Consider the following 26061-nt stretch of genomic DNA (forward strand, 5'->3'; position numbering starts at 1 on the left):
AATAATCTGAACTATCCCTTTGTTTGAAACTTAGAAATTGACAGGCATCTTTGTCAGAGCTGCTATTAGATTAATCTTCAGAACCCGCACCTGACTGTCTAACTTCCCTTGTGTTAAGTGGACCTTCAGATTGTTTTTTTTGGCGGGCAGTCCATAGAAGGTCTTTGACATGGGTTGTTCGTGCTGGCAGCTTGTCAGGGTTCTGTTGGAACTACTGTAGCTGTTAATCCAATTTGAGATAAGCCCCAAACACCCACTACCAGCCAGCCATCTCTATGTCCTTAGTTGCCCCTGCTTTCATTTACACCCACACACATAAGCTCTTTATGCTCATAAATGTCCATAGATACCTATAGAGCCAACTGTCATTCTCTTAACAGTATAAACTACCATTTCAAAACCACCACTGTCTCCTGGCATAGCTGATAATTTGATTGAACTGAAGTTGTTTAAATGAAAGATGAATTATACAGTGAGTACTTGTAGTTTTACATAATTTAGCCCAAGTATTTTTATATGAATTATGAAAAATCTTGTTTGCTTAATTGTCTGTTCCCTTGTCCTTTGTGGTATTTTCTTTCCAATGATTTTGTACAAGCAAGCCAGATCTAAGAATAAAGCATAGTCAAATCTATGAGTCCCAATGTTTGCCTAGAGATGGTTGTGTGAATGCTGCATAGATGTACTGTGCATGCACTTGTGTATTCTGTCAGACTTTAGAAGCCTTTATTGTTGTAGCTCCTGTCTGTCTTACTCACTTGTGGGACTTTTTGCCCTCCGTGCCCCCGGGGCCAGACCCGCAATCGTGAGCCTGAATGATGAAGGTGTATTCCTTCTGCAGTTCGCAGTCCACCAGGCCGCGGGCCCTCAGCTGGCCCTCACCAGATGTACCGTTCAGCACCACTGCCTCGAACGGAGCCTCCAGCCCGTGAATGTTGAATGCACAGATCTCCCCTAGAGACCAGCGAGAAGGAAGGGAGGCAGAGGAGAGAGAAGGAAGAGGAGGAGGAGGAGGAGGAGGAGGTCAGTGTTAATCACAGTCAGTCAGGTGGAATACAAGTGGTGAATGAATGATCTATGGAGGAAAAGCCACATTCTGTTTGTTAGGGGAACTTTTATAAATGTTTTTAGCCTGCATGTCTTGCTCATGGGTAACTTGTTAAGAGAATTGAAGAATTGTTGCCCTCACCCTTACATCAACAAACTCTGCAGTTCCAGAGTAATCAGTTTGCATTCATAGGAAGAAATTTTTGAGAGTTGACAATTTTGCTTTTGTGATGCAGAAAAGAACAGACATTTTGGCTTATGCCTTCTTCAGTGTGTTGGCTCAGAGATTGTCACAGTCTGACCTCTTAAACAGGTATATTGTGTGTTGTGCACCTTTTACAGCTGCAAAGAGGCAGAATTCTGCTGACCTTTACCACATGATTTCCTAGAACCTGACTAAGAACTTGATTTGTAATTACATGCACCTGACACTGTATCTATTTTTACAGGTTGGACTGTGCCAATTGCTAAGCCTGCACATTGCAGAAGACATCATGCAAAACATGTGAGCTTGCTACTCACGTCACATGACCTGGGCTTGAGCCAGACTTGAGACTCATAAATTTAATTACTTTAGACAAAATCAAAATCAATATAGACTTAGAACTTGACTTGAACTTTAATACCAGTGACTCATGACTTCAGACATGAAGTCAGCTCTTAATACACAGATCCACTTTGCTTGAACCTGAAAGCATCCAAACAAGTAATAGGAAAGAACCCTGAAGGACTAACATTATGTTACTGAGCTCCAGTTTGGAAAAAAATAATACAAAAGATAATTTGTTTGAGTACAAAAACAACAACAACAACAACAACAAAAAAAAAAAAAGTGTAGGATTCAAAACGTGTTGATCAAAAATTGCAGACGAGAACCAACAACTTCCAACTTTGTTTGACATTTAAAGTTGTACAAAGAACAGTAAGTTGTGGCTGTGTTGTTGAAATGGTATTACATTTGGTGTAGGGTGCATTATGACTTCTTTCGGAGTCAAAGTTTAGGACTTGGAACTGAACTTGGGACTTGTCAGTTTTTACTTGGAACTTGACTTGGGACTTGCCAGGGTTTTCTTGGGACTTTCCTGTCTTGACTTGGACTTTATATGGACTTGTCTGTTTGACCTGGGACTTGAGTGCAAAGACTTGAGACTCACTTGTGACTTGAGTAACAATGACCTTGTCCCACCTGTTGTCTGCTCTCTTGCATTACGAAAGCATACAGCCATGCAAAAGACACAGTAGGTGTGAACTTCAAAAAGAGAAAAGCACATTCGTAAATACCTTCTCTCTTAATGAATTTTCCCAGAGAGTCATGGACATTAAAGTAGCAACTTTAAGTAGCAAAGATCTATCACCTCTGAAATACTGCTTAGTAAAGGAAAGCTGCAGAACACAGTCTATTCAGAAGTTTATAGATGCTGCAGGAGAGTTAGGCTGCCATAAATCGGCTTGCACAGAGTTTTCCCCCTGTTCAGTCTCCTTGGGTAATTTCTATTTTCATATTAATGTTGAAAACGAACCATGATATAGACATGGTTTGCAGCAGAAACTCACACTGGAGGTTTATAAATAGATCATATTCCCACTAATGTACCTTCAGTGTAATTGCTCTTGTGCAAAAACACCAAGGACATTCCTGCTGTTTACCGCCCCCAAACATGTAGACGTTCTCTGTTGTAGCTCACCAAAAACAACATACAGCACAATTGAGTTACGCAAGGCTCATATAAAATGATGATGCCTCAAAGTCACCCTTGTGGAGAGATATAGAGGAAGAAAATCCATTTAAATCCAGAGCGAGCAGCTGACAAGAGCAAAACAAAAGAGCCAAGAGGCGGCTGACATTTATTAGCAGGCTGTATAAAGAAGCGGCCCATTTGTGCGGTAGTTTTTTCTTTTTCTGTTTTTCTTTTTTTTCTGGAGACTTGACGTCCCCTCACACTGCCACTAGTGGGATTTTAGGAAATCACTTAACGCGCGGCCAGCTCACACTCTGACCTGTGACAGCTAATTGCACTGATATCACTTAAACTAACAGCAAAGACTAAATTGGATTCCCAAACAGCTTTGTGTGTGCATGGCTCCTGGCAAGTTCTGATAAGAGCAACTTTATTTTCTACCACCTTCCCCTTTCTCTCCCCCTTTCATCCTGTTTCTGTCATAATCCCCTCCACCTCACCCCCACCCTCCCTTCCTGTTAGGGGCAAGGGCTCTGAAACGACAATTTGCCCACAGAGGAGCTATAGGCAAAATGCTAAAGAGAGAATAGAAAAAAGGGAAAAGGAGAGCAGAAAATGAGAGAATAGGGAGGGGGCTGTCGACACTGCCTGCATGCTATAAAGACTTCGCTCTCTGTATTGCCTGAACAATGACTTATCAGAGTTAAATGGGCCCCCACAATATGGAAAAGCATGGTTTGCCAGGGAGAGCAAAAATCCTAAAATGGCATTGAGCAAACGGTGTGTGACGGGGAGTGACAGAAGATGCAACCGTCTTGATGTGCTGCTTCTCTCAATGGTGCACCACCGTACAAAACAGGCAAATGGAAAATCCATCACCGCTGGAGCGAGAAATAAATCCAATATACACAGGCAAGTGCTGAAGCTTCCCATCAGGGACAATATGCTGAGGATATGCTGATGGCGCATGCCCACAGCTGAGGCTAGGTGGTCCAGCGTGCCCCTCATGATTTAATTGTAGCTGGTGGGGGAGTGGGGTCAAGGTGACAGCAGGCAGGAGGAGGATCTCCCTTGGCACTTGTCAGTCTTGACCTGACTTGGGACTTGTCTGTCTTTATATAGGACCAATCAGTTTTGACTTGGGACTTGTCAGTTTTGACTTGGGGCTTGTCAGTCTTGACATGGGACTTGACTGTGAACTTGCCTATCTTGACATGGGGCTAGATTTAGGGCTTGTGAGTCTTAACATTGGACTTGCATGTCTTGACTTGGGACTTGTGAGTCTTGATCTTGGACTTGACTGCTGACTTGCCTGTCTTGGCTGAGGACTTGACTTGGTACTCACCTCACTGGACTTGGGACTTGACTTGAGACTTGAATGCAAAGCCTTGCGACTCACTTGTGACTTGCAAAACAATGGAACTTGACAGCATTCCTGCTCTCTCGCATTACAAAACCAAACAACTGCACAAAAGCTACGTCAAATATGAACTTCAAAAAGAGAAAATCATGTTCCTCAGTACCGTCTCTCTTACTGAATGTTCCCAGGGAGTGATGGTGCATGCCCACAGCTGAGGCTCGGTGGCCCAACACGCTCCTTGTCATTTAATTGTAACTGGTGGGGGAGTGGGCTCACTCAAGGTGACTGCCGGCAGGAAGACCTCCCTCTTTTAAAACTCAAATGAACCCTCACACAGCTCGGAGGGGGGGTAGGCGGCAGCAGACCAATCTTTTTTTCCCAACCTATCACTTCACTCCAGACCTGACTGAAGTGTTCTGCCACCTGCGGAGAGGTAAAGATGGCTGGCGAAGGAGGGTGGGCGAGGGTGGCAGCGACAGCCCCAGCGGCAGCGGAGGAACAGATGTTGGGCGGCTGGCATTTGGCAGAGGCAGAGAGCTCACAAACGCTAATTACTGCGCTAAACTGTTAGCTAAATATGTGTCTCCACGTCACATTAGGCTTTTAAGAGGTAGATTTATGGTCAGAAGGAAGTCTTCTTGAAGGGGGGCCGTTTAAAACTAATGGATGCAAACTAATGGATATGGATGCTGCAGTGCGATTACTTTATTAGTCTATTTGCAGGGTTATCATCAGTGTTTGGTTATTATGCATAATGAATTGTTTTTATGAGCTTCAGCAGGGGAGACCAGGGAGGGTTGTACCACTGGGTTAGTTTTAACACTTTCAGTTTTAGCAATTAGGACAGTATTGCAGTGGTATCATCAATATGTCACAGGGGATGTGAGTGGTCTGTCTGTGACAGTTTTTTTTTAAGTTTCTTTTTTTTTTCAGCAGAGTTTGTAATACTGGAAAACCCTCCAAATGGTCTCAGTCTAGGTGAAAATCCTATATATCCTAATAGAATCCTCAGAATCACAGCTCTGAAACAAATAACAAAAGGGTGGAAAATAAACAACCCCCTCCTTTCTCCATACAGCTCACTGAGTTTGTGACCCACAAAGTAAGAGATATGGAAGATTTGTCAGAAAATGTATACATGTATATGTATTTATGTACGGATATGTATTTGTATGGATGAAGGTATAGATATATAAATGTGAAGTGTGCAGTATTCAACTTGTCTGTCCGGTCTCCCCTTTTGTTTTTCTTCTTTTCCTTATTTCTTCTCATTCGTTGGTGTTCTTTGTTAATTCAAAATTTTGATAAAAATGTTTAAACAAAGTATTTTGAAATTAATTTTTTTAAGGTGAGGTCATTTATTTTTTAAATAGCATTGTTTTTTTTCCTGGTGTCCATTGTATTTTAGATACAGTGGTTTGACTTACATAATCTAGAGTAACAGTTTCTCAAGTTTAATTTGCATTCATGCAAAAAAACAGTCTTTATTCTTCCGAAAAGTTCTTTTGTCAATTGGATAGCGTGGATCTTAATTAATTAAATTACCTCTCACTGTTATATCTATCCCCTGCTAATGTTACAGCTCACTAGTAGTGGGGTAATTTATGATTGTGTAGTAGACATACAATTGAGTGGACAAATATTAATTTTCTTAAAGAAATTTATTTTTTTAAATATGCTTGGAAATTTGCATAAATAAAAACTGCTTAACTTGCATAATTTGAATGACCAATTTGAATATAAGGTACAGACAATTTTGTTTCAACACTGTTAGCCAGTTAACATTCATGACACAAAGTGGATCAGTTTTTGAAACAAAGAAGTGATGTAGGAGAAAACCCTGCACCAGTTAAAGCTCCCAAGCATGTGTTAAGGACATATGAACCTGAATACATTAAAGCTGGATTCATAATAGCAGTGATGCTGGAAATCCCAGTTTATGTTATCTTCTTTTTTGTCATGTTCTTGTCTTCCTTTTTTTCTCATTTATTTGGGAAGGTGATCTTTGGAAATATTTACACGATCAGAACCAAAGCCTTCAATTACAAAAGGCATAAACAATCTGAGTTACAGATGTTCAAACAAAAAAAATTGTTACTACCATCCCCGGTCTCCCCTACTGTTTAATCATAATACGCTTTACACACTTACCCAGTAAAACTTTGATACCAACTTACTTGACTTTTTCGACACCCTCTATTTGTCTCATTCTTTCCTCTACCTTATTCTCTGCCACTGTGATTACTAACTTCCCCTTTGGGCATCATTACATTTTCATTTAATCAAGTCTAAATTAATGACTGCCTATTAGTCAGTGGGAATGTGTGCTGAGGACCTAAGCTGCTGTCCTGTCGGTGTCAGAAGTCATGCAGCGCTTCACACCTCAGGGGACTCTGGCACCCGTCCACACTAGACTATCTTTGAGGACACAGAGCTCATTATCAGTGAAGGCAGAGACGCTTTACTGGCAACGGTGGCCTGTGTTTGCAGAGCTGGAGGAGTGTGACAAAGTATCAGGGGCCACAGTGCCTCGGGGCCCCAAGTTATTATCAAAGCTGACAGAGCATCGCTGATGAGCCGCCTGCATCCGAAATATACACACAAGCTGTTTTTGCTGAAAAGGCCTTCTCGCACATAAGTGCATAGATATGCGCGGCAGCTGTTTACCGAGCGTTTGAGTGAGAAGTGAGAGTGGATATATCAGGCGGCAAACAGTCACCCTGCTAAAAGGAAGAGAGAGATATGAAGGGAGATGAAAGGAGGAGCTGGGAAGGATGGGACGATGGCTACTGCCTTAGGGCAGCTCGGATCTCCCTACTGGAGAGTGACCAAAGCACAGGCACGAATACACACACTCACATTTACTCAAACGCTGCCAGTTCGGCAGCTCTAATCAGAGCTGACATGCCTTTCATCCTCCTACTGTTGGAACACACACCACATAGACAGCAAGTAAATCAGATTACTGGATATCACACTGTTACTGAACACATTCTGGACCCAGGCACCAGTTTACTGGCACTAAAATGTTTGCACCCACATTATCCTAATATTTTCACTTGCCATTTTTAGTAAATCAGCCCTATTTGCGCAAGAGTTGCTGTCTACTATGTGGTTTACACAGTTGTCATGATTTCAGCCGCTTTTCCAATTGGGGTTTGGCACGAAATTATCTCTTGTATTAGTCACCCGCATAACCCACTAATTCTCCCTCTCATTTTAGTCAGAAAAACAGAATCCCGTGTCCACAAGCACTCTGGGATACATGGATACACACTCGCGCTCGCACACCCCAGCCTTCTCAGCTGCAGTGCAGAGATAGACTGTCAGCCTCATAACTCTGCAGAGGGCCGAAATTGAAAATGCTGTAATTATGCTCTTCATGAAATTAGCCAGCCGAGGAAAAAACACAATTGAGAAGCTGTCCATTCTGCAGATAAGGATTAATACTAATCAAGCCTGCATGTTCTGGCTGGAGCACATGAAACCTGGAGTAGTGTTTGTGTACAAGTGTGTGTGTGTGTGTGTGTGTGTGTCGGATGGGGGATTTTTAATTAAAGACACTTTTCTCAACAGGGGTTTAGAGTGGGGAGGGAGTGTGTGTGTATGTGTGTATGACTAATGCGGAGAGGGGTTTGAGATGTGCGGTTGGCACCCCCCGTCTCCTCACTGTTAATTACATTAAAGGCCCCTCTCACAGAGTTAATGGCATCCCGCTGTTTTTTAACAGAGTGAACACCCTCCCTCTGTGTGTGTATGTGAGAGTGGTGTCAGAATGAAGGGTGGAGGATTGAGCCTGTCAATCAAAATTTTGATGTCAGGGAAGCTATAGGTGGGCAAAAGGACAATGCTAGTAATTATTTCCCCCTGAAAACAGCTCACGAGGTCCTGAAAACAGTAAACTACAGCTACAGTCCCAAAATTTGGTGCCCCCGGTAGGCTCTATTTTGTCTGCTTTCCTTCAACAGTCAGTTCGATATTTGTATGACAAGGTAGCATTTATTTTCTTACAGTAAAAACACAACCATGTTTTCTATTTGCGACATAATAGATCAGCAACAGGCATTACAAATATGTTTCATGGCATATGTTGCACTACACCAGCATCTTATCACAAGTTTCAGGCTAGTAGTAAATATTTAAATAGCCTCTCCTTAAACAGGTACTCAGGTGGTGAAGAATTGCACTTTCATAAAGCTGGAGTCCTTGTGTCAGATTAAAAACTTATATCACTTATGCCAAAAATGTGTCTATTTGCATCCAGATGAAAATAGTCACATTTGCAGCTATTTAATTATTTACACCCAACCCTCTAGTTTAGCTATAAAGAGTGACAAAGTGTCTACAGAGGAGGTTGTGGTGGAAGAACGGGGTAAACCCCCCAGGTGACTGTGGTTTGAGTCCTGTGTGAAACTACAAGTCATTGTTGAGTTTTAATTGTTAGACTTAGTTGACTTACTATTTTTAGGGGTTTTCTCAGCTTTCACTCACAGTTTAGTTTAGGCAGTAGGCAAATTGTTATTTTTTTCCAAGAGTATTGGATCTGGTTCAATTTGTTTGCCCACTAGTGACTCATGAAGAGCAGGGGTTTTCAAAGTCTGAGACGGTGTGGCACCCCTCTGACAAAGTTCGGAAAAAGGCACCGACCCTTAGTTTACTGGCTTAGTTTTCCTCCATTCCTCGATGTCTCGGGGATAATGATTTGATCCTGTTGTGCTTCACTCTGGGGCACCAAGAATGTTGGGCCTCACTCAGGGTACCAAACATATTGTGTTTTATTAATTTTGGCAATAAATAATAATCAATATGGGATTTAATTTTAAATAAATCCACCTCAGGGCACCACTCTTCAAAAGAAGAGAAATGATAGCCAAGTAATAAAATATCAATCTCAAGATATACTTAACTATCAGTTTGGTACTCTGATTAATAATTAAATTATTAACTATGACCAAATTACCATATCAACAGCTAGAAAGAGTTGAAGGATATGCAGTTCAGTTGGAGAGTCCAGAGAGCGGTGAGGAGACCTCAGGGAGGACAGAGGTCTGTGTCTGCCCCTATGTTGGCAGGTGGGCAAGAAGACAGAGCAAGCAATAGGGGTAGCTGGTTTTCAACCTGGCTGAAGATTGCGAGTCACCCCCCACTCAACCAACGGGAGCTGATAAGTGGGTCCAGAGGTGTGAACACCTGGAGGATTGTGACTGAGTTCAATGGCTCCCTTTATTCACAGGGAATAAAGGACTATGCAGTCTCATCCCCCAATTTGGATGACCTGGGCTGAGGCTCATAATAAAAGTTCAGTTTTAACACAAAATTAACAAATTCATCAGTGGAAGTCTCAGTGGTTCCAACAGTCATATAAGTACTAAACAGCTGGACCAATATAGCCTGATATTGCAGTTAAACATATCTTCAGACTACAGCAAACACATAAAGGTTTTAGTTTGTTTGTTTCCGACTGTATTGAAGTGGGAAAACAGATGGGAAAACAAATTCTCAAAAAATAAATAAACCTCTGGTTTAGTGAATATTATAGAACCAACATAAAAATTACAGAAGGAAAAATTACAAATCTATCTGCAGCTTCAGAACCATGGACAGCACCATGTATTCCATAGATTTTTATTTGAACACACCTCAGTCAGACAATGAGCGAACCAGATTAAACCCCATCACCTCCTGCTCTCTCTCTCTCTCTCTCTCTCTCTCTCTCTCTCTCTCTGCTACCAGGCAATGGAGAGGGGGGATGTCAGATTAACCAGGGGGACGCATTTTGGAGATTTTGCCTACAAAGGGGAAGGCACACCCCCTCAAATTGTCAGCTGTGTTAACTAAAACTACTTGGTTAGCTTTAGGGAGATTCATGGTTGGTCTCTGCCATCCAGGTGGAAATATTAATACCCCGGGTGCAAATAGCATTGTTGACTATTGACACCTGGGTGCTTGTCTCTGCCGTGTTATAAATAGCCCCATTGGCTATTCCACCCTAGATGCAAAAAGCACTGTTGGCTACTGACACCTGGGTGCAGATAGCATTATATTTTTAAATCAAAATCCCTCTAATTTCTCTTAGCTGTAATACAAAACAATCTTTTCGATAGCTCAGCTTGACCTGAGTATAAATTCATCTTTTCAACTTCAGTTTGAGGTGGCTGGGTAATCCAGTGGCTTGCAGAGTGATATCATAGAAGGTGTGTGGTTGGATATCAGCTAACTAAAACTTTATATTTACATTTTACAACACAAACAAGTGTATGTTGGTCCTCTAAGTAATTCATTTCTCCCTGATCATCCACCTCCTGATAACAATGCTGGTGTGGAAGTGAGTCTTTTAGATGTTTTCCAACCATGTCTATTTTTGAAACTTTTGTGCTTTGTTGTACTTTCAGCAGGATAAACTTGTTACATGACAAAAAAATAAATAAAGAAAGAGATTAGAGAAAAGTCCAAAAAAGAAGAGAAAAAAAGTGACTCAGATTGTTTTTTCTTATTCTAGTAATCATTTGATGGCAATCTCAAGCCCAGGTCTGGAAGCATTCCCTACAGCTCCATATTGTGCTGTATTTGCAAGGCCATGCTTAGTGGTGAGCAATTCAATCAATTTTGAAGGATTTATTAAATTCTTCTTATAACTAAACTCCATCCATATATTCAGCTTCACTAAGAAATACATATGTCACATTCAAAAGTAATTTCACCAAGACTTTAAGTCTCTAAAATCTAAATAATTCCAAGAAAGCTGTATGATGCATACATGATCTCTTTGCTTTTTGTCATAAATTTGTGGTCCACGCTGAGATAATCCTGGTGACATCATCAAAGGTAATTTTCTCAGACTTTAGGGACAACTGCCCAGAGGCTGAGTATTGTCCATGACTAATAAACTGATCTTGTTGTGTAAAATTGATGTAGTGGCCCTTTAAAACATGATCAATATAACCTGGCACACAGATTATTTCACTTGTTCCCACGGTTACTTTTCTTCCAGAGGTAAGTCATATGTGAATAACAGTGAGCAACATTATAAAGTGAAGTGAATTAGAGCAAGTCTGATGCAGAGAAACACCGCTGGCAGCGGCTTTTAGGCCGAATCAACATGCTCATGCTTCTAAATCTCCTCTCTCCAGGCATTTCACTGGACAGAAGTGCTCCAAGCCTGAAAACATCAATGCTATTTTGTCTTAGCAGCTTGAAAGGCCTGTTAGCTCTGCCAACTGTGTGTGATGCCATACACCCACCTCCCCCTATATGTCAATAAAGTTAATCACAAACCCCAGCGGGCGACGTGTCAATTACTTCAGCCAAGTCTTGGAGCAGAGCCAAAGCACTGCTGTGCAAGCGTCAAACTATCAATAACACACTGGCATTCAATGCAGCACCAGCTAAAACATTACACTAAACACAAACACCTCAATTTAATCAGTCAGCTACTTGATGGTTATGTCTACTCAGAAACAATTCACCCCTGAAAGCTTTTCAGCCTGTGACGACCAGGAATAATCAAATTTCATTGAAATGACACACAGTAACAATGGACTGCGTGCATTTGTACCAAAATGATTGACTCTCCATTTCTTGTTATTAATTTCAGAACATGTAGGACAAGACTGACATTTTAAACTATATCCATAAAGTATTTGTGGCGAGGAAATTAAATAATGCAATATAAGGAATTTTAGCATTGAATTATGAATTGTGTTAATATTTGAACACAGTCACAGCTTCTGGTTACTGTTATAAGCCGTCTTTGTAGAGCCCTCATAACCCTCTGTAATGTTTTTCTATTAAATTTCTAATACTGTAAGGCCACATTGTTGTTGTCTGTCACCACTGAAAAGTCCACTGTGCACAATGAATGGATTTAGGCCATTTACAGTAAGTCTAAGCCTGGATTACATATTTTTCCCTTCATTATTTTTCACATTGTTGCCGGATTACACTTAGATTTTGTGCAATTATATTCCCAGTCTGATCCTGATAACTTACTCCCTTATATAATCTCCCTGCCCCAAAATACAAGCTCACTGACGCAACTCTATCCTCTTTGTCACATACAAAACTAAAAATATGACAATTTGTTTTCACTTCCAAATAAGGATGTGCAAAGAAAGAAGTCAAGAGGGGAAAAAAACTGTTAAACATTAACAAAATACAGTCAAGTCAATTGCATTAAACACAGAGAGAAATCAATAGTTTCTGTTTTCCAATTCTGTTCATGGAAATGGCCTCTAGGGAGAGCATGTGTCCTTGTCTTAGCAAGGCCAGTTAGAGTTCAATGTGTTCAAATATCTGTATCAGAGTTTATGACCCCCATTAATGCCCCTGAGGACATTCTGTGCACAATTGAGCTACACAAAGAAACAAAGACCATCGCCTCACTGACACTCTCTTTGACCATAGATAGGGTTTATTATATCTAGGGTCAAGAAAGCACAACAAATCTAACAGCAAAATAACAGAATACATGGGTAAATTTGATTGAGACCCTGGTTCTTTCCATAGAAGAAATACAATCTTTCCATTGGAGGATGGGAAACAACATGAACACAGAAATATTATGACTGAAAGTCTACTGAAACCATATAATAATGCTTTAGAGGAGAAACCTGTAATGTATTTATGTAATAAAGCATAAAATGACCATGATATGTGATCAGAAATTAAGGAAACATGCTACACTGAAATACTAGCTTCTCTGACAGCAACACTACAGCCAAGATGTTCTCCTCCTCCTGAAATTTCTCTTCCTGCCCACAACTTGTGTTTGTGTTATGTTTCATGTTAATTAGAGTTCAAATTAATGCCAGATGTTTGCCAAATGAGTAACTGTCTGTTTATGAGTAGTAAGAAATCATTAATAATCTTTTAGAAGGGGTAAATGTTTGCAAAGATTAAAATGAGCAATATGTTAATGGAGTCTGACAGGCAGAGGACAGGCAGTCACTGAACTCTGATTTCAGAGTGTGTATTTTCAGAGTAGTCTTACTGTCAAATTCCAGTGGTCTTCTCCTCTTGTACTCCTGCAGTCTTCCTGCAGCCTGCCTGAACTTCCTCAAGTCAGAAGTGGATGTAGAGGGGAGAAACGGCCTGCTTCCACCATAGATTGTATAATAAAAAGCCTGTTCAGCCTGTTTAATGCACAGTCTATGGCTCAAACTCACTATTTGCACTGCAGTACTCCTTGTTGGATGCGCAAGTGCTACATATTACTCCTTAAATTGCACAGACAATGTGTCAATGGATATCGACTGCCGTAATATTGATTTTGAATTTGAATCAAATTCACAGGTGGGGTTTCCTCTCCTCCATAACACAAATTCCTCAGACTTATCTTGTCTTTTCTTGTCCATTACAGCCAGCTAGCTAATCAGTGACAAGTGAAGAGAGACAAGAGACAAGGATACAGGCAGTCTTGTTGTGAACACAGATAGAGGCATGACAGGATGAATGATGACAGAAGAACTAAATTCACAGTTCTAGTTAAGACTTCTTCCACTGGGATAAGATACAAAGTCTGTAGTAAGATAGGACACAGCCATGAGTTTAGGAGTTGCCTCTGTAATAAGAAGACAGGATTTTTCCTGTCTGAAACTAAAGGGAAGACAAGCGGTTAGGAGTTTTTTTTCTTTAATAAGTGCCTAGACCAATATCCCTTTCCTTAATGGTATGAAAAAGGACTTAGTAACATTATATGGAACATACTCAAATGTCCTGATTTTGTATCAGCAAAATCCCAGTACATCAAGTCAACTTCAATTGTTTAGCCCAGTATCACATGCAGTGAATCAATGGGATTTACTGGCCCAGAACTGCATGAAAGTCATGGCTACATTATGTAATCCAGTGAAGCTCATGCATGGATTATGAGAAGCTTTTAAAAGATGTTTGGTAACTCTCAAAGAAAACAGATTCCTCAGCAATTAAAAAAAAAACTGTCCATGTTTTGTTTAAAACTTTAAAACAAAGTGGGGAGAAGTCTGTGCAAAAGAGTTTATCCGAAATGAAAAAATCTATTAAATTTAAAAAGCATATTTTTCACCCAATTTCTGCTGTCCACCCAAATTCTTATTCTTCCCAAAAAAATCATATTCTTCCCAAAAAACAGAGCCTCAAAAACTCCTTGCAGAGTGCAACACCAGACTGTGTGAAGGAAAAGGTGAAGCTTTTCATGGTGATGATTTAAACCCATCCAGTGAGGCACGGTGTGCAGCAGTTTAACAGCTGGTTAACAGGTAATACTTAACAAGTCACTATTTCATAACAAGGACAGCTTAATTGTAAAGTCAGCTGTATTGACAGTATTACATAGTAAAGGTGATCAAATGCCAAATTTAAATACCAAGCTGTCATGAACATGTACCAAAAAACAAGATTGGGTTTCAGATAGAAAATAGGAAATGAACAACAGTCTAACACTGCCTGATGTTTTGTTCAGCCAGCTATCCAGACTGACCTCCTCCTGATATAGAAGGCCAGGCAAGGCAAAATTATTTGTACAGAACCTTTCAACAATAAGGCAATTTAATGTGCTTTATAAGGCATAAAATGAATAGGAAATTACTCTGGGCATCACATTTTTTTCATCACCTATGAGATATGACCTTCTTTTATAAAGCCAGTGAGGTCGACTGACTCTCCTCTTTAGTTGATCGGGAAAACTCAATGCAATGGCATCAAAGGTTCATGTTAACAGCATGATAAGCTGAATAAGACCTCAAATAGAGAATGGGCAGCCCAAGAATTAGTAGAAAGAATAATGAATTCATTCATTTGAAAAGGATTCTTGATGTGAACACTTTACCTAATATTCCCTCCATTCTCACCACAAGGCATCACTCACTGTCCTCCATAGAGTCCATTGGAAAATGAAAAAGTCCCAGTTCCAGATCTCTGTGATGAAATAATTATCCCCACTCCACATTATGTAGTGCCACACTGCCCAAACACAGGCTGAAATCCTGCCATTAAGCTATCGATCATCTCATCGCATGCCGGCGGCTTCGGCAGCCGAGCCCAGCTGTTCACCATCATCACCACTGAGTGTTACAGGCTCGACTCCAACCACACAATGGATGAGGCTCCACTCAGCCTGCTCCAGTCTGCTCATTGATTCAACGAAACCTGGACCAAGGCCAATGTCAAGGCATAAGGCTTTGTCCAGAGGACTAAAATCATCTGAGCACAAAGTGGAGGCAATAATTTTAGTTAGGGTAAGTTAGGTATAACACTTTATTTGAAGGGCTGTGCATAAGAATGTCATGAAACTGTCATAACCATGTCAGGACAACTGTCATTACAAAGTTATAAAACTGAGTCTGCACAACAAAAACTGCTCCTTATAGCGTTCTTAATAGTATTACCACATGTGACATTTCAGACCCCAGCTCTTCAGCTCCAGCTCATCATCAGACAATCATGTCTAATGACTTAATTTCATACTTTTTTCTTTACCTTTTTTTTGTCCAGCACTCAGCACTTACCTCCTTTGGATGTGCATGCTATTTTTTGAGTCTTTATGACAACTGTCATTAACACGAAGGAGACTTAATGAATGTTGACTGTTTTCATTGTTTCATTGGCTCAAATATGTCATTTTTCATGCAAAGTTGTCAGACTGTTCACCTCTTCCAAAGGTCAAGTTTGAACAAAAACTTGAAACATAACGCAATTCATTACTTGGATACCAAGCTAACAAGTGACTCCACAGATTTGCTTTGTACAAAGTCAGCTAACAGTTTTGTTTGTTTCTTTGTCATCTATGATGCAAAACCAAAAATATTTTCAGACACTGCTTCTCAGATACTCTGGTGTCGTGATTGTCTGCTTTGCTTGCTAGTGTCCATGTCTGTACCAAACAACACAGCTTAGTTTACTGATAGGTTAACAGGGCATGCAATAGGTCAAGCTGACATTGTTTGTGATGTCTTTGTTATGACACCTTGATATTAATCAAGCCATCAGTGGCTCCAGGCACCCCGGGGCTGAGTCAGCTAATTAGGCTGTTAGCTCCACGGCTAAGCTAACTAGCTAACACCAGCTACAGATAACAGCAGACAGCAGTTAGTCTACTTTAGCAACAAGTAAAGTGGCTAACTGCTGTCTGTCCATCAGCTAACTCTACACCTCCATATTGTGCTCTGCTGTCATACTGACTTTATAACATTTAATGACATCTTTATACCACTTAAGTTGAAGTCCAGTAAGTTATTCATGACATCGTTACAAACACATTTGACAGTATATTAAGACGTAATGGCATCCTTTTATCAAGTCCAAAATTTTCCTTGAGATCAAGGAACACACACTTATTACGGCCCAATGATGCCCAGTGTCAAAACCAACCATATATGACAGTATAATGTAATGCTATAACATAAAGCGAAACAGTTTCTTTAAGTTTGATATGGTTAAATTGTAAGGACAAAGACACTGACAAGTGCAGAGGAAAAATTATATGTTGAGCTTTGATCTTGATCTAAACCGGCCTGGTAAAGCCTGGAATGAGGAAGGTTTTCACAGGATCGTTTCGTATCTGAGGTTTGTTTGATAAGGAATAAACTCGCTGCCCATCCTGCCCATCCTTTGACCACACAGCTGCTTTTTCCTGTGTGTGACTGATGAGTTACATGTGGTTGTCCTCCCTTTTCCAAGTGGACAACTTCTGATAGTACTAAGTGCACATCAGCCTCCTTTGTCTCTTTGCCCTATAAAATGGATGCACATTCTTATCTCCTTATCAGCCAACTATTACACTCTGGTGTGACTGTACACTGATACTTTGCAAAGTATTATTAAAACAAAGGCAACTTTGGTCATTGTGTCTGTATTTAGTTGCAGATTTTCCACCACACAGGTTATGCTGACTCGATTCAGGTCAAGCTGTCATAACAGACTTCTCAAATAATGTCAGCTTCACATTAAAAAATTGACCAAATGACACTTCTTCTCTTATGCACGCCCCTTCAGAAGTGTTACTGAGTTATGTTTTGAGTTATTATGCTACAGAAAATGGGGTTAGCAGGAAGTACTTCACAATACTTTCATGGGGTCATTGCAGAACCACAGAGGCATCGTATCCCCACTGACCAAAACACAAAACGTATGCTAATCCTGTTTTCGCTCTATTAGGGGATTTGGGAGGGAAACAAGATCAAAATGTTGATGCTGCCTCAACACAGCCCCCATATCTCTGGTGTATTTTATATGTAAATTGCTATCAGTTACATCATCCTGTTTAAAGCTCATGCAGCCACAGTGTCTATTAGGGGGGAACCTATCCTTTATAGTGGAGCTTGTGGTAATGAGTGCATTAGGCTGATGGCGCAGTGAGAGTGTGGGATGGATGAGCTCGCTGTAGAGCGGCTGCTGCAGACTGTGAAAGACGATGGCCTCGGGTGACACTTCGACTACCGCTACTGGCAGTGTTTACCTTGAGGGGGGAAGACAGGAGGAGAAAATTGAGGGTGGAGGAAAGGAAAGAGAGAGGAGGGAGTGAATACAGTGACGCCAGGCCTGTACAGTACATCTGAGAATAGCCGCAGAGGAAATATTGTTCCTGTGTCTGTGGGACGTCCCTGAGGTTTTGCGGAAGATTATTCTATGTTTATTCCTATAGGAGAACTTCACACGCAGAAGACATTGCAACTGTGGCAGTCAGATGAAACAGAAAGACAGATATGATGGATGAGATATCATAATGACAGCTATAGCACAGACTTACCTCACAAAGACTTAAGACACTATTCAACGTCCTCTATTTCAAACCCAAATTGGCTCTTTGTCGGATACAAATGAACAGACTCAGATGTATGCCATTGAATAATCAGGCTTAATACCACCCATGGCTGTAACTACTGGGGTTTGATCAGATTAGTTTTTCTCCAGCCAGGTTTGCCACAAAGTGGAGCATTCGTCTAAGAAATCCCATGATTGGGTAGTATCTCATTATATGCAATCGGGATCAGATAATCAGATTATAATAAAATAAATAAACTCAGAATACATTTAAAAATGTGTAATTAGATTATAGTTATATAGTTATAGTTACACTGTCAAACATTACTTGCTTACATTTTTGCTTACGTCTTTTAATATATGACAATTTTAAAGTTATTAAACATTATTTTCCTGATGTAAATGGCTTTTCTTGGCTCTAGAAAAGCTTTACAAATATATAAACTCTGTGAATCAAAAATTCATAATAGAAGGAATAATAAGTGATCTGTCCTGTCAACAGTTTTACAGACGTCTCTTTTGGTGGCCTCTTATTGCTGCAATACTGCATGTGGCAAGGCTGAGTGGCAATGGATTCAAACACTACCCACGACCATGCACCCCTTTGGGCGCTGTTAAAGTGGCCAGTCAGTTTATGTCCCTGTGGCAAACACAAGTTAGTTAATGATGTTAGAGAGTAAATGACATGTGTACCAGTTGTGTCTGTAGATCAAAGTGACTTGGACAAGATTTGTAGTGATGGTAGAACTAAAGTTTTTCCTGTGAATAAATACATTGCTACTATAAATCCCCTGCTTTTAAAATGGAGTTTGATTCAACAGTACCAAAACAGAAAAATAAAGTGTCTTAATGATATAAAAAGTGACAGATAAATAAATTACAGTGAGATTCAATAAGGTATGTCAGGTTCTGTTGTTCGTTCATTTGTCTGATGGAAGCAGACTGAAAGGATCCCTATTCTTTATTTTTTCTATGTAATAATGCAGATAATTGATCGGTAAAGACATAGCATAGTCACTCACCTGTCTGACCAGATGAATTGGGCCCCTAATAGCTAAACAGCAGTACAGGTTTCTTATTTTATGCATTTAAACTGGCAAACACTTTGGAATTTGTATGGACTGCCAGCTAGTCGGTTTCCCCCAAAAGAGGGTTGGGGCATGAAAAAGGAGCAAAGTACCTGGATGGGTTCCTCTTATCCATGACCTGTGTAGTTCTAGTATTCATCTATGGGGAAAAGCCAACATCATTAGGACCCCACACTCCAAGTTTCTCATACAGGGTTTCTGTTAAAAAGTTTCAAGCCCGATCAACAGATGATGATGTCATAAGGGTTATTTTCTTGGACTTTATCAGACTTTTCCTCATTTGTAAAATCTGTGGAGCGTCCATTTAATAGGATGGTTGAAATAAGGTTGTTTTGTTCTATAATTGCTTTGACTATAAGCCAAGGCATTTAAAGATCTTTAAATGCGGGTCCAGGTCCAAACTGACATTTTAGATTAAACCAAATGCTTTTTTTCAAGCTTAAGTTCACAGAAAATGTTTCTTCCAGTAAAATCCTAGGAAGCTTTTCCATTGCATTTTTAGTAACAATCGGACACATTTTTGTTTCCCCAAACACAAACTAAAAATGCTTAGAGGCAAAATGTTTTCTGAACTCTCATTGGAGAGAAGTTTGCGTTACGGCAAGTTGTGAAAAATGGCTCGCCTTTTTCCACCCAGGTCTTCTGGCACCAGTGGGCCACCATCGCTCACTGATACTGTTCAAATTGGGCCAGGGACCTAGGAGTGCGAAGGTAGGGCAGCCTCTGCCAAAAATGTGTGTACGTGTGGGTGGGTGCGTTGGAGCAAGTGAGAACGAAGGGTGAGAGATTATGGGAGCAACAATACACATCACAAAAAAATGCCCCATAGACTCAATTTTTCTATGTCTACAACCTGATTTTCTACAGCTGTGTGTAGGCGTGTGTGTGTGTGTGTGTGTGTGTGTGTAGGTGTGTGTGTGTGTGTGTGTGTGTGTGTGTGTGTGTGTGTGTGTGTGTGTGTGTGTGTGTTGTAGAGAGAGAGGGGGAGGGAGTGATCAGGTTGGAAACATTGATAACAGCTCGGCTGATTTGGCTTCTTGCTGTTCATACACCTGTCTCCTCTCCTAAGTAAAAATGTAGGCGTGTGTGTGTGTGTGTGTGTGTGTGTGTGTGTGTGTGTGTGTGTGTGTGCATAGCTGCCCCTCTTTATTCTCCAGTGTGTGTTGTTGTCGCTGCCTTCCACCTCTGAAAACCTGCACAGACTGAAAACACTCAGTGATTGGCCAGCCAACACAAGCGAGAGAACAGCTCTATCCCTCCTATCATTTATTCCTCTCATTCGCTCTCTCATTTATTCCTGTCGTTCGCCCGCCACCATTTCTCAAATTCAGCCTCTTATTAAGTGTCTGTCATCTACGCCATTTGTCCATGGCACTGCGTTTCTCCATTCCTTCATTTGCCCTTCATGCCATTCTTTCTTTCCAGTTTTCATTTGACCTTGCTGGAGAAATACAGCCGTGAAATTGTATTTCTATCCCTTATTTAACCAGGTATGTTAACAAAGGACACTTTGATTGTAGGTGGCAGAGTAAAATGTTCTTTTTTGCAAAACAGTGTTCATGACAACATCCCTCTGATTCAACCAAATATTTAGACCTTGAAATGATGAACACTTAACACTGAAAAAAAATAAAGGAGAGAAATTAAAGGTTCACTGAAATACATATATATATATATATATATATATATATTTATATATATATATATATATATATATATATATATATATATATATATATATATATATATACATATATATATATATATATATATATACACATATGTGTGTGTATATATTTACTTGAAGATTTACAACATAAGTGTTCGGGCTGCCTTCAATTTTTTTGACTGACTGAATTAGACAAGTTGAGGTTTTGTATTGATTCAAAATAAATAAACTTTTCCAGTCAAATGTACTTTAGTTTCATCATCATTTTTAGCAGTTTTTTTCATTACTGTGAAAAGAAATAACAATGACTTCTCTTAAAGTGTATTTGAGACACATACAAAGGTTTCATCATGTTTTCTTCAAAACATAAAAAGATGGGTCTCAGGAAGGCTTTAACACTCAAACAATGCATGCTGGGAGGCCTGTTTCTTTAGAAACTTAAAGGGAAAATTTGACACTGTTCACGTGAATGTCCAATCAGTGTTGATGGTAAATGTATTCAGTTAAACCAACAAATTTCCCATTGCATGCTATATTGACCGAGGAAACCGAGTTCACTTGCTTGGGAGCTGTGTCGGTAGTGTCTTCATGTACCAGGATGCACTGCATGTGAGATTCTGATGCCCACACCCATGTAACCATGTATCACCACCCTAACCTATGGCGATTACTCTTTGTTTGGCAGAACATAGTGTTAGACTCACATAGCATGCCCCTGGCTACCCAGAGGTAAGTAAATCCCAGCAAAAATCAGCCTGTAGCTCTTCCTCACTGTCAGTGATGTCACTGGATGCAGGACAGTTTTTGGAGTAGAAGAACTCTGACTAGACATACACATAAAAGTTTAAGTTAGAAGACATCGTGTTCATAAATTAGTGGTCTAAAAAAAGAAATACAACTATTCAACTTAATTAACTTGAATAACACAATTTGTACACGTATGATACTAATAAAAATAGTTGAGTCCACTAAATTCCTGTATTTTGAGACATGTCTGTCACCACTAACTGCATCAGTTTGTGGAAACAGGCTCTGACAGTCTTTACAATATAAGTCCCAAATCTGTCTTAATGCATCCTCAATGTACAATAGAATCAAAATGAAGCTTTGTTAGGGCTGCTGTGAACTTGAATACCTCTTTCACATTGATGTATACGTCAAAGCTCAGTGTGTGCTTGCTGCCGCTTCCACTTCACTCCCAAATTAGTCGTCTATCACTCTCTTTTCTTGCCTTGCTTTCTCTCTTCTGATCCTTGGCAGTAGAACCTGGCTCAGTGGAGGCCCATGGGACATGGAAGTCAGACTGTGCTCTCCTGCTATTCAAAGCACAGCCACTGAGAGTGAAAAGTGATTAAACCTGGCAACACAAAGAGGGCCTTTTCCCTTACAGCGTTTAACTGATTTGTGATTAAAATGCTTTCTCTTGATAGATCAGGGGTCACATTTTCCACCGTGTCACTCCTCATGCCGCTGCCTCACTTTACAAGAAGGATGATTACCATTGTAGACCAGTACAAGGCAATTTTTACGCCTAGAGAAGTGCTTAGCTTGCATGAAGAATATCTGTTCCAACGACATGGATACAAACTGTCTAAATGAATAATTTAAATATTGAGGTTAGTCCCTACACACCATAATGTTGACTAATGTAGCACTGACAGAATATTTAATAAACTGAGTGGATCTGGGCTTTTGACTTGGTTTTGTGAGCAGTTTTTCTCTGGCTGCTCATATCTATGCAGATATTTAGAACCGTTTATGAAATCGACTCTGTTGTGTGTGGAGTGTTTGGACTCAGACTTAGGTGTTGTAGTTACTTGACATTGACAATCTGATCAGACCTTGTTGCTGCTTGTACTGTAATTTCATTTTCTATGCAATTATCACCTATTTAAGAGGCAGCTTTCAAGCTTTCAGCCTTGACTGGAACATAAAGTCATTATAATGCAGAATGGCTCATGGGACTTGATTTATTCCCATAATGCAACATTATCTCAAATCAGCTCAAGACCTCTATATCACAAAATTACACAGATTACATGGCAGGTCGTGGCTGATAGATGGACTGATGGGCCAAATGATGGGTTATTTAACCACCGTTAGGTCATTTCTATCATAAAAGCTTCATAAATGTTTAAAATAACCAATTTACTATAATGCTACGAGGTGTTTCAAGAGCATGCACAAAAAAAGGCCAGACACGGACTCGTCTATGCTACTGAGAGCCAATATGTTTGCTTGTAGCCAGAGTAAGAAGCAGCAATGACTAAGAACAAATGTGCTATTTTCAGTCTGTCTTTTCACATACATGCAGCGCATTATATGCATCTTTACCTTCGTATTGGGTGGTTACAAACCTCATGATTTTCAACGAATGCCCACTCACGTTCAGATTTCAAAAGTGTGAAGAGTGACAACAAGACTAAAAAGCCTCAATGGCCTAATTTTCAGGGTCTCTGGCTAAATTTTTAAAGAATTATTTGTCACTTGCAACCATCACTAAAATGTGTTTTAAAATCTTACTGCGTCTTGAAAAGTATTTATAAATATGAATACAGGACAATAATGTTGTATTGTTTTCACTTATACAAACCCCAATCCCTACAAAGTTAGGATATTGTGCTAGAAATTAAAAAAGAATGTGATGATTTTTGAAAAAAAACTTTTCACTATATATTCAGCTGAATATAGTACAGAGACATTTAAGAGCTATTTAATGTTCAAAATGACTAACTTTATTGTTTTTTGCAAATATTCTGAATTTAATGCTGCAAAATGTTCCAAAAAAGTTGGGCAGGGGCATGTTTACCACTGTGTTACATCACCTTTTCTTTCAACAGAACTCAGTCAGCCTTTGGGAAATGAGGAGAAGTTTTAACGGTTTGCCAGGGAAATTCTTTGCCATTCTTGCTTGATTTATGACTTCAGTTGCTCAACAGTCCAAGGCTTTTGTTGTCATATTTTGTGTTTCATAAAGCACCACACATTTTCAATAGGAGAAAGGTCTGGACAGAAGGAACGTCAGTCTAGTACTTGAACTCTTTTACTATGAAGCTACACTGTTGTAAAATGCAGAATTTGTCTCATCATTGTCTTGCTGAAATCAGTATGCCCGTCTTGGAAAAAGAAATTGTCTAGATGGCAGCATATGTTGCTCCAAAACCTGTATGTACCTGTCAGCATTAATGGTGCCTTCACAGATAGGACAGTTACCCATGCCAAGCCTCTTTAGCCCAGAGGACACACATGAGACCACGACACACTTTTTGTTAGTCCATCCCAGATAAATAAATCAGAGAACAAAGTTAAGTAAAGATCAATTTGAACATTAAATATCTTATCCTTGGATTGTATTCAATTGAATACAAGTTCAAAAGCATCTGCAAATGCTTTGATTCTGTTTTTATTTACAATTTACACAGCATCCCAACTATTTTGGAATTGGGTTTTTCCATAAGTGGTACTGCTGCAAGAAGAAAACCGTTACAACCTGAAAAGCAGTGCATTTTCTTTCTGCTTCGACTCAAAACCTTGTATATTGAATATAGAGACTGTGTAAGACTTCAGCATCACACCGGAGAACTAGGTAGGGGGGCCCCCTGATTGCCGCCAGGTATTTTACACACTTAGACAAAGTGATGTTTGAAGTGGTGGTGCCTGCTTAGGGGACCCCCGTAACGTGTGCCTGAGGGGAGGAGGGAACTGAGATGATTTTTTGGGCCTGTCTGATTATGGTTTGTTGAAAAACAGCCCGAGGCCTAGGATGTTGATATGATTTTCATGGCTGCCAAGTTGGGTGATCCAGCCTTTGACTGAACCGTCAGGTTACCAAACAGAGATACCATAGAGCAGGGGGCCCCTCCACCACTACCTGATAGAATAGAGGCTGCACTCTGCACCCTGGAGCAGACATCCTCCACATGGCCCTTCCAACTGAGAATAACTTAACCTAGAATTACTTTCTCAATGTTGCGGTTGATATAGAGAAAGTTCAGTGGTTGGTCAAGCTTAAACATCAACAGCAAATCTACTTTTTTCATTTATGTTTTATCTCCAGACTGGAACTGGTACACTTAACATGCAGTTGTTCCCTTCAGATTGAAGGGGAACACATGGGTCAAGTTAGTACGAGGATAAGGCATAGATAAAATTGTTTTATTAAATGTCTAAGATGAAAACAACATTCAAAGGAAATGAATAAAAACACGTCTGGAGCCAAAAGGTAAAACAGGCTAATTGAGGGCAAGCAGATGTATGGGGTAAGCTTTAAATAATGTATTTCCATTAACCATTCACATTTCACCACAACATTTTAAAGCAAGGCAGGTCTTTCCAGAGAGAAAGACTGGACTGAAAAGAGTAATGCAGGGTAAGGATATAAAATAGTACAGCATGACTTCATCTTTCTTCTTGACAGTGTCATCAGAAGCTCATTTATATGTGTGAAAAAGATGCACATGTTCTTCACTCTTCTGATCTTTGACAGTGGGTTACGTGACACTCTTAACCTTCAGAGTCTTTACATCCTGCCCACAACTCGTTACTCTCTACTTTCAAAATCCCCTTCATTGTTCTGCCTGTCTGTCCTCCATCTCAACCAGCTCCATTCACCTGGTGCAACTCTGCCGGCGAGCTAATTAGCGTTAGCACTTTTACAACCCTTACATTATCTTTACTGCAGCTTCTCAGTACGCCACATTAACTGCAGAATAGATGCTGTCAGCTCTTCTGGAAATAGCATAGCTATAGCTGAGCCACAGGGCCTGAGCCATTCAGCGCTACTACAGACAGAGATAATGTCAAATAAAGAATCATTCAATGAGATAAAGTCAAGCACTAATTGCCCATTTAAGGCCATAATCACTGTAATGTCTGACATATAACAATTATATAGAATACTCAAAAAGTATATTAATAAAACTTATGTTGTCTTTTCCACTATTGATTTAAAGGTACAACAAACAAAAGTTATGCTGACACCAAAAAGCTTTGTGTGTATCCTTGACATACCATACAAGAAACATCTTGAATGCATTTCCTCACCAATAAAAACTTTTGTGAAATTTTAAAAAGTTTGAATCCGGCATCTTTTATATCCATGTTTTCTTGCATTCTTCTTCTTCTATGCCTGTGTTGCTGCACTGCTGTTTCTTGACTTACAGCTGCTGGCTGTCAGTCAAAAGGATAGCAGAAAACTGGCTGCAGGACAGCGCAGTCCTTTATCCTCGTTCCTCTTCAAGGAGGCTTTATGTTTGTGTGTGCGGGACACACGCTGTTTTTGAAATAACATTTCATTTGTGCCTGCATGCATCAATGAGGACCAGACTTCAGGAGTCACGCAACACATAACAAAGATGTAATAAAGATGCCGAAAAAAGGTAACTGGTTTCCATAAAAGTTACAGAGAGAAAGACATACCCTAATCAAATTACATGTACTTTTAGTCAAAATGGGGATCCTAGCAGGATTATTAAAAATACA

At 40.0% G+C, this 26061-nt stretch overlaps 1 protein-coding gene across 1 annotated transcript in view; it reads right to left on the reverse strand.

The window, feature by feature from the left end:
• Window positions 1–26061, reverse strand: part of LOC146328170 (calsyntenin-2-like) — a 322009-nt gene that overhangs the window by 119011 nt on the left and 176937 nt on the right. Inside the window, exon 3 of the mRNA XM_084717042.1 lies at window positions 759–954. Within this exon, the coding sequence (XP_084573168.1) occupies window positions 759–954 (196 nt within the window). The remainder of the gene's footprint in view (window positions 1–758; window positions 955–26061) is intronic.

This window comes from Lutjanus erythropterus, chromosome 4 (genome assembly GCF_056507025.1).
Source record: "Lutjanus erythropterus isolate fLutEry1 chromosome 4, fLutEry1.hap2, whole genome shotgun sequence".
Lineage (NCBI taxonomy): Eukaryota > Metazoa > Chordata > Actinopteri > Lutjaniformes > Lutjanidae > Lutjanus > Lutjanus erythropterus.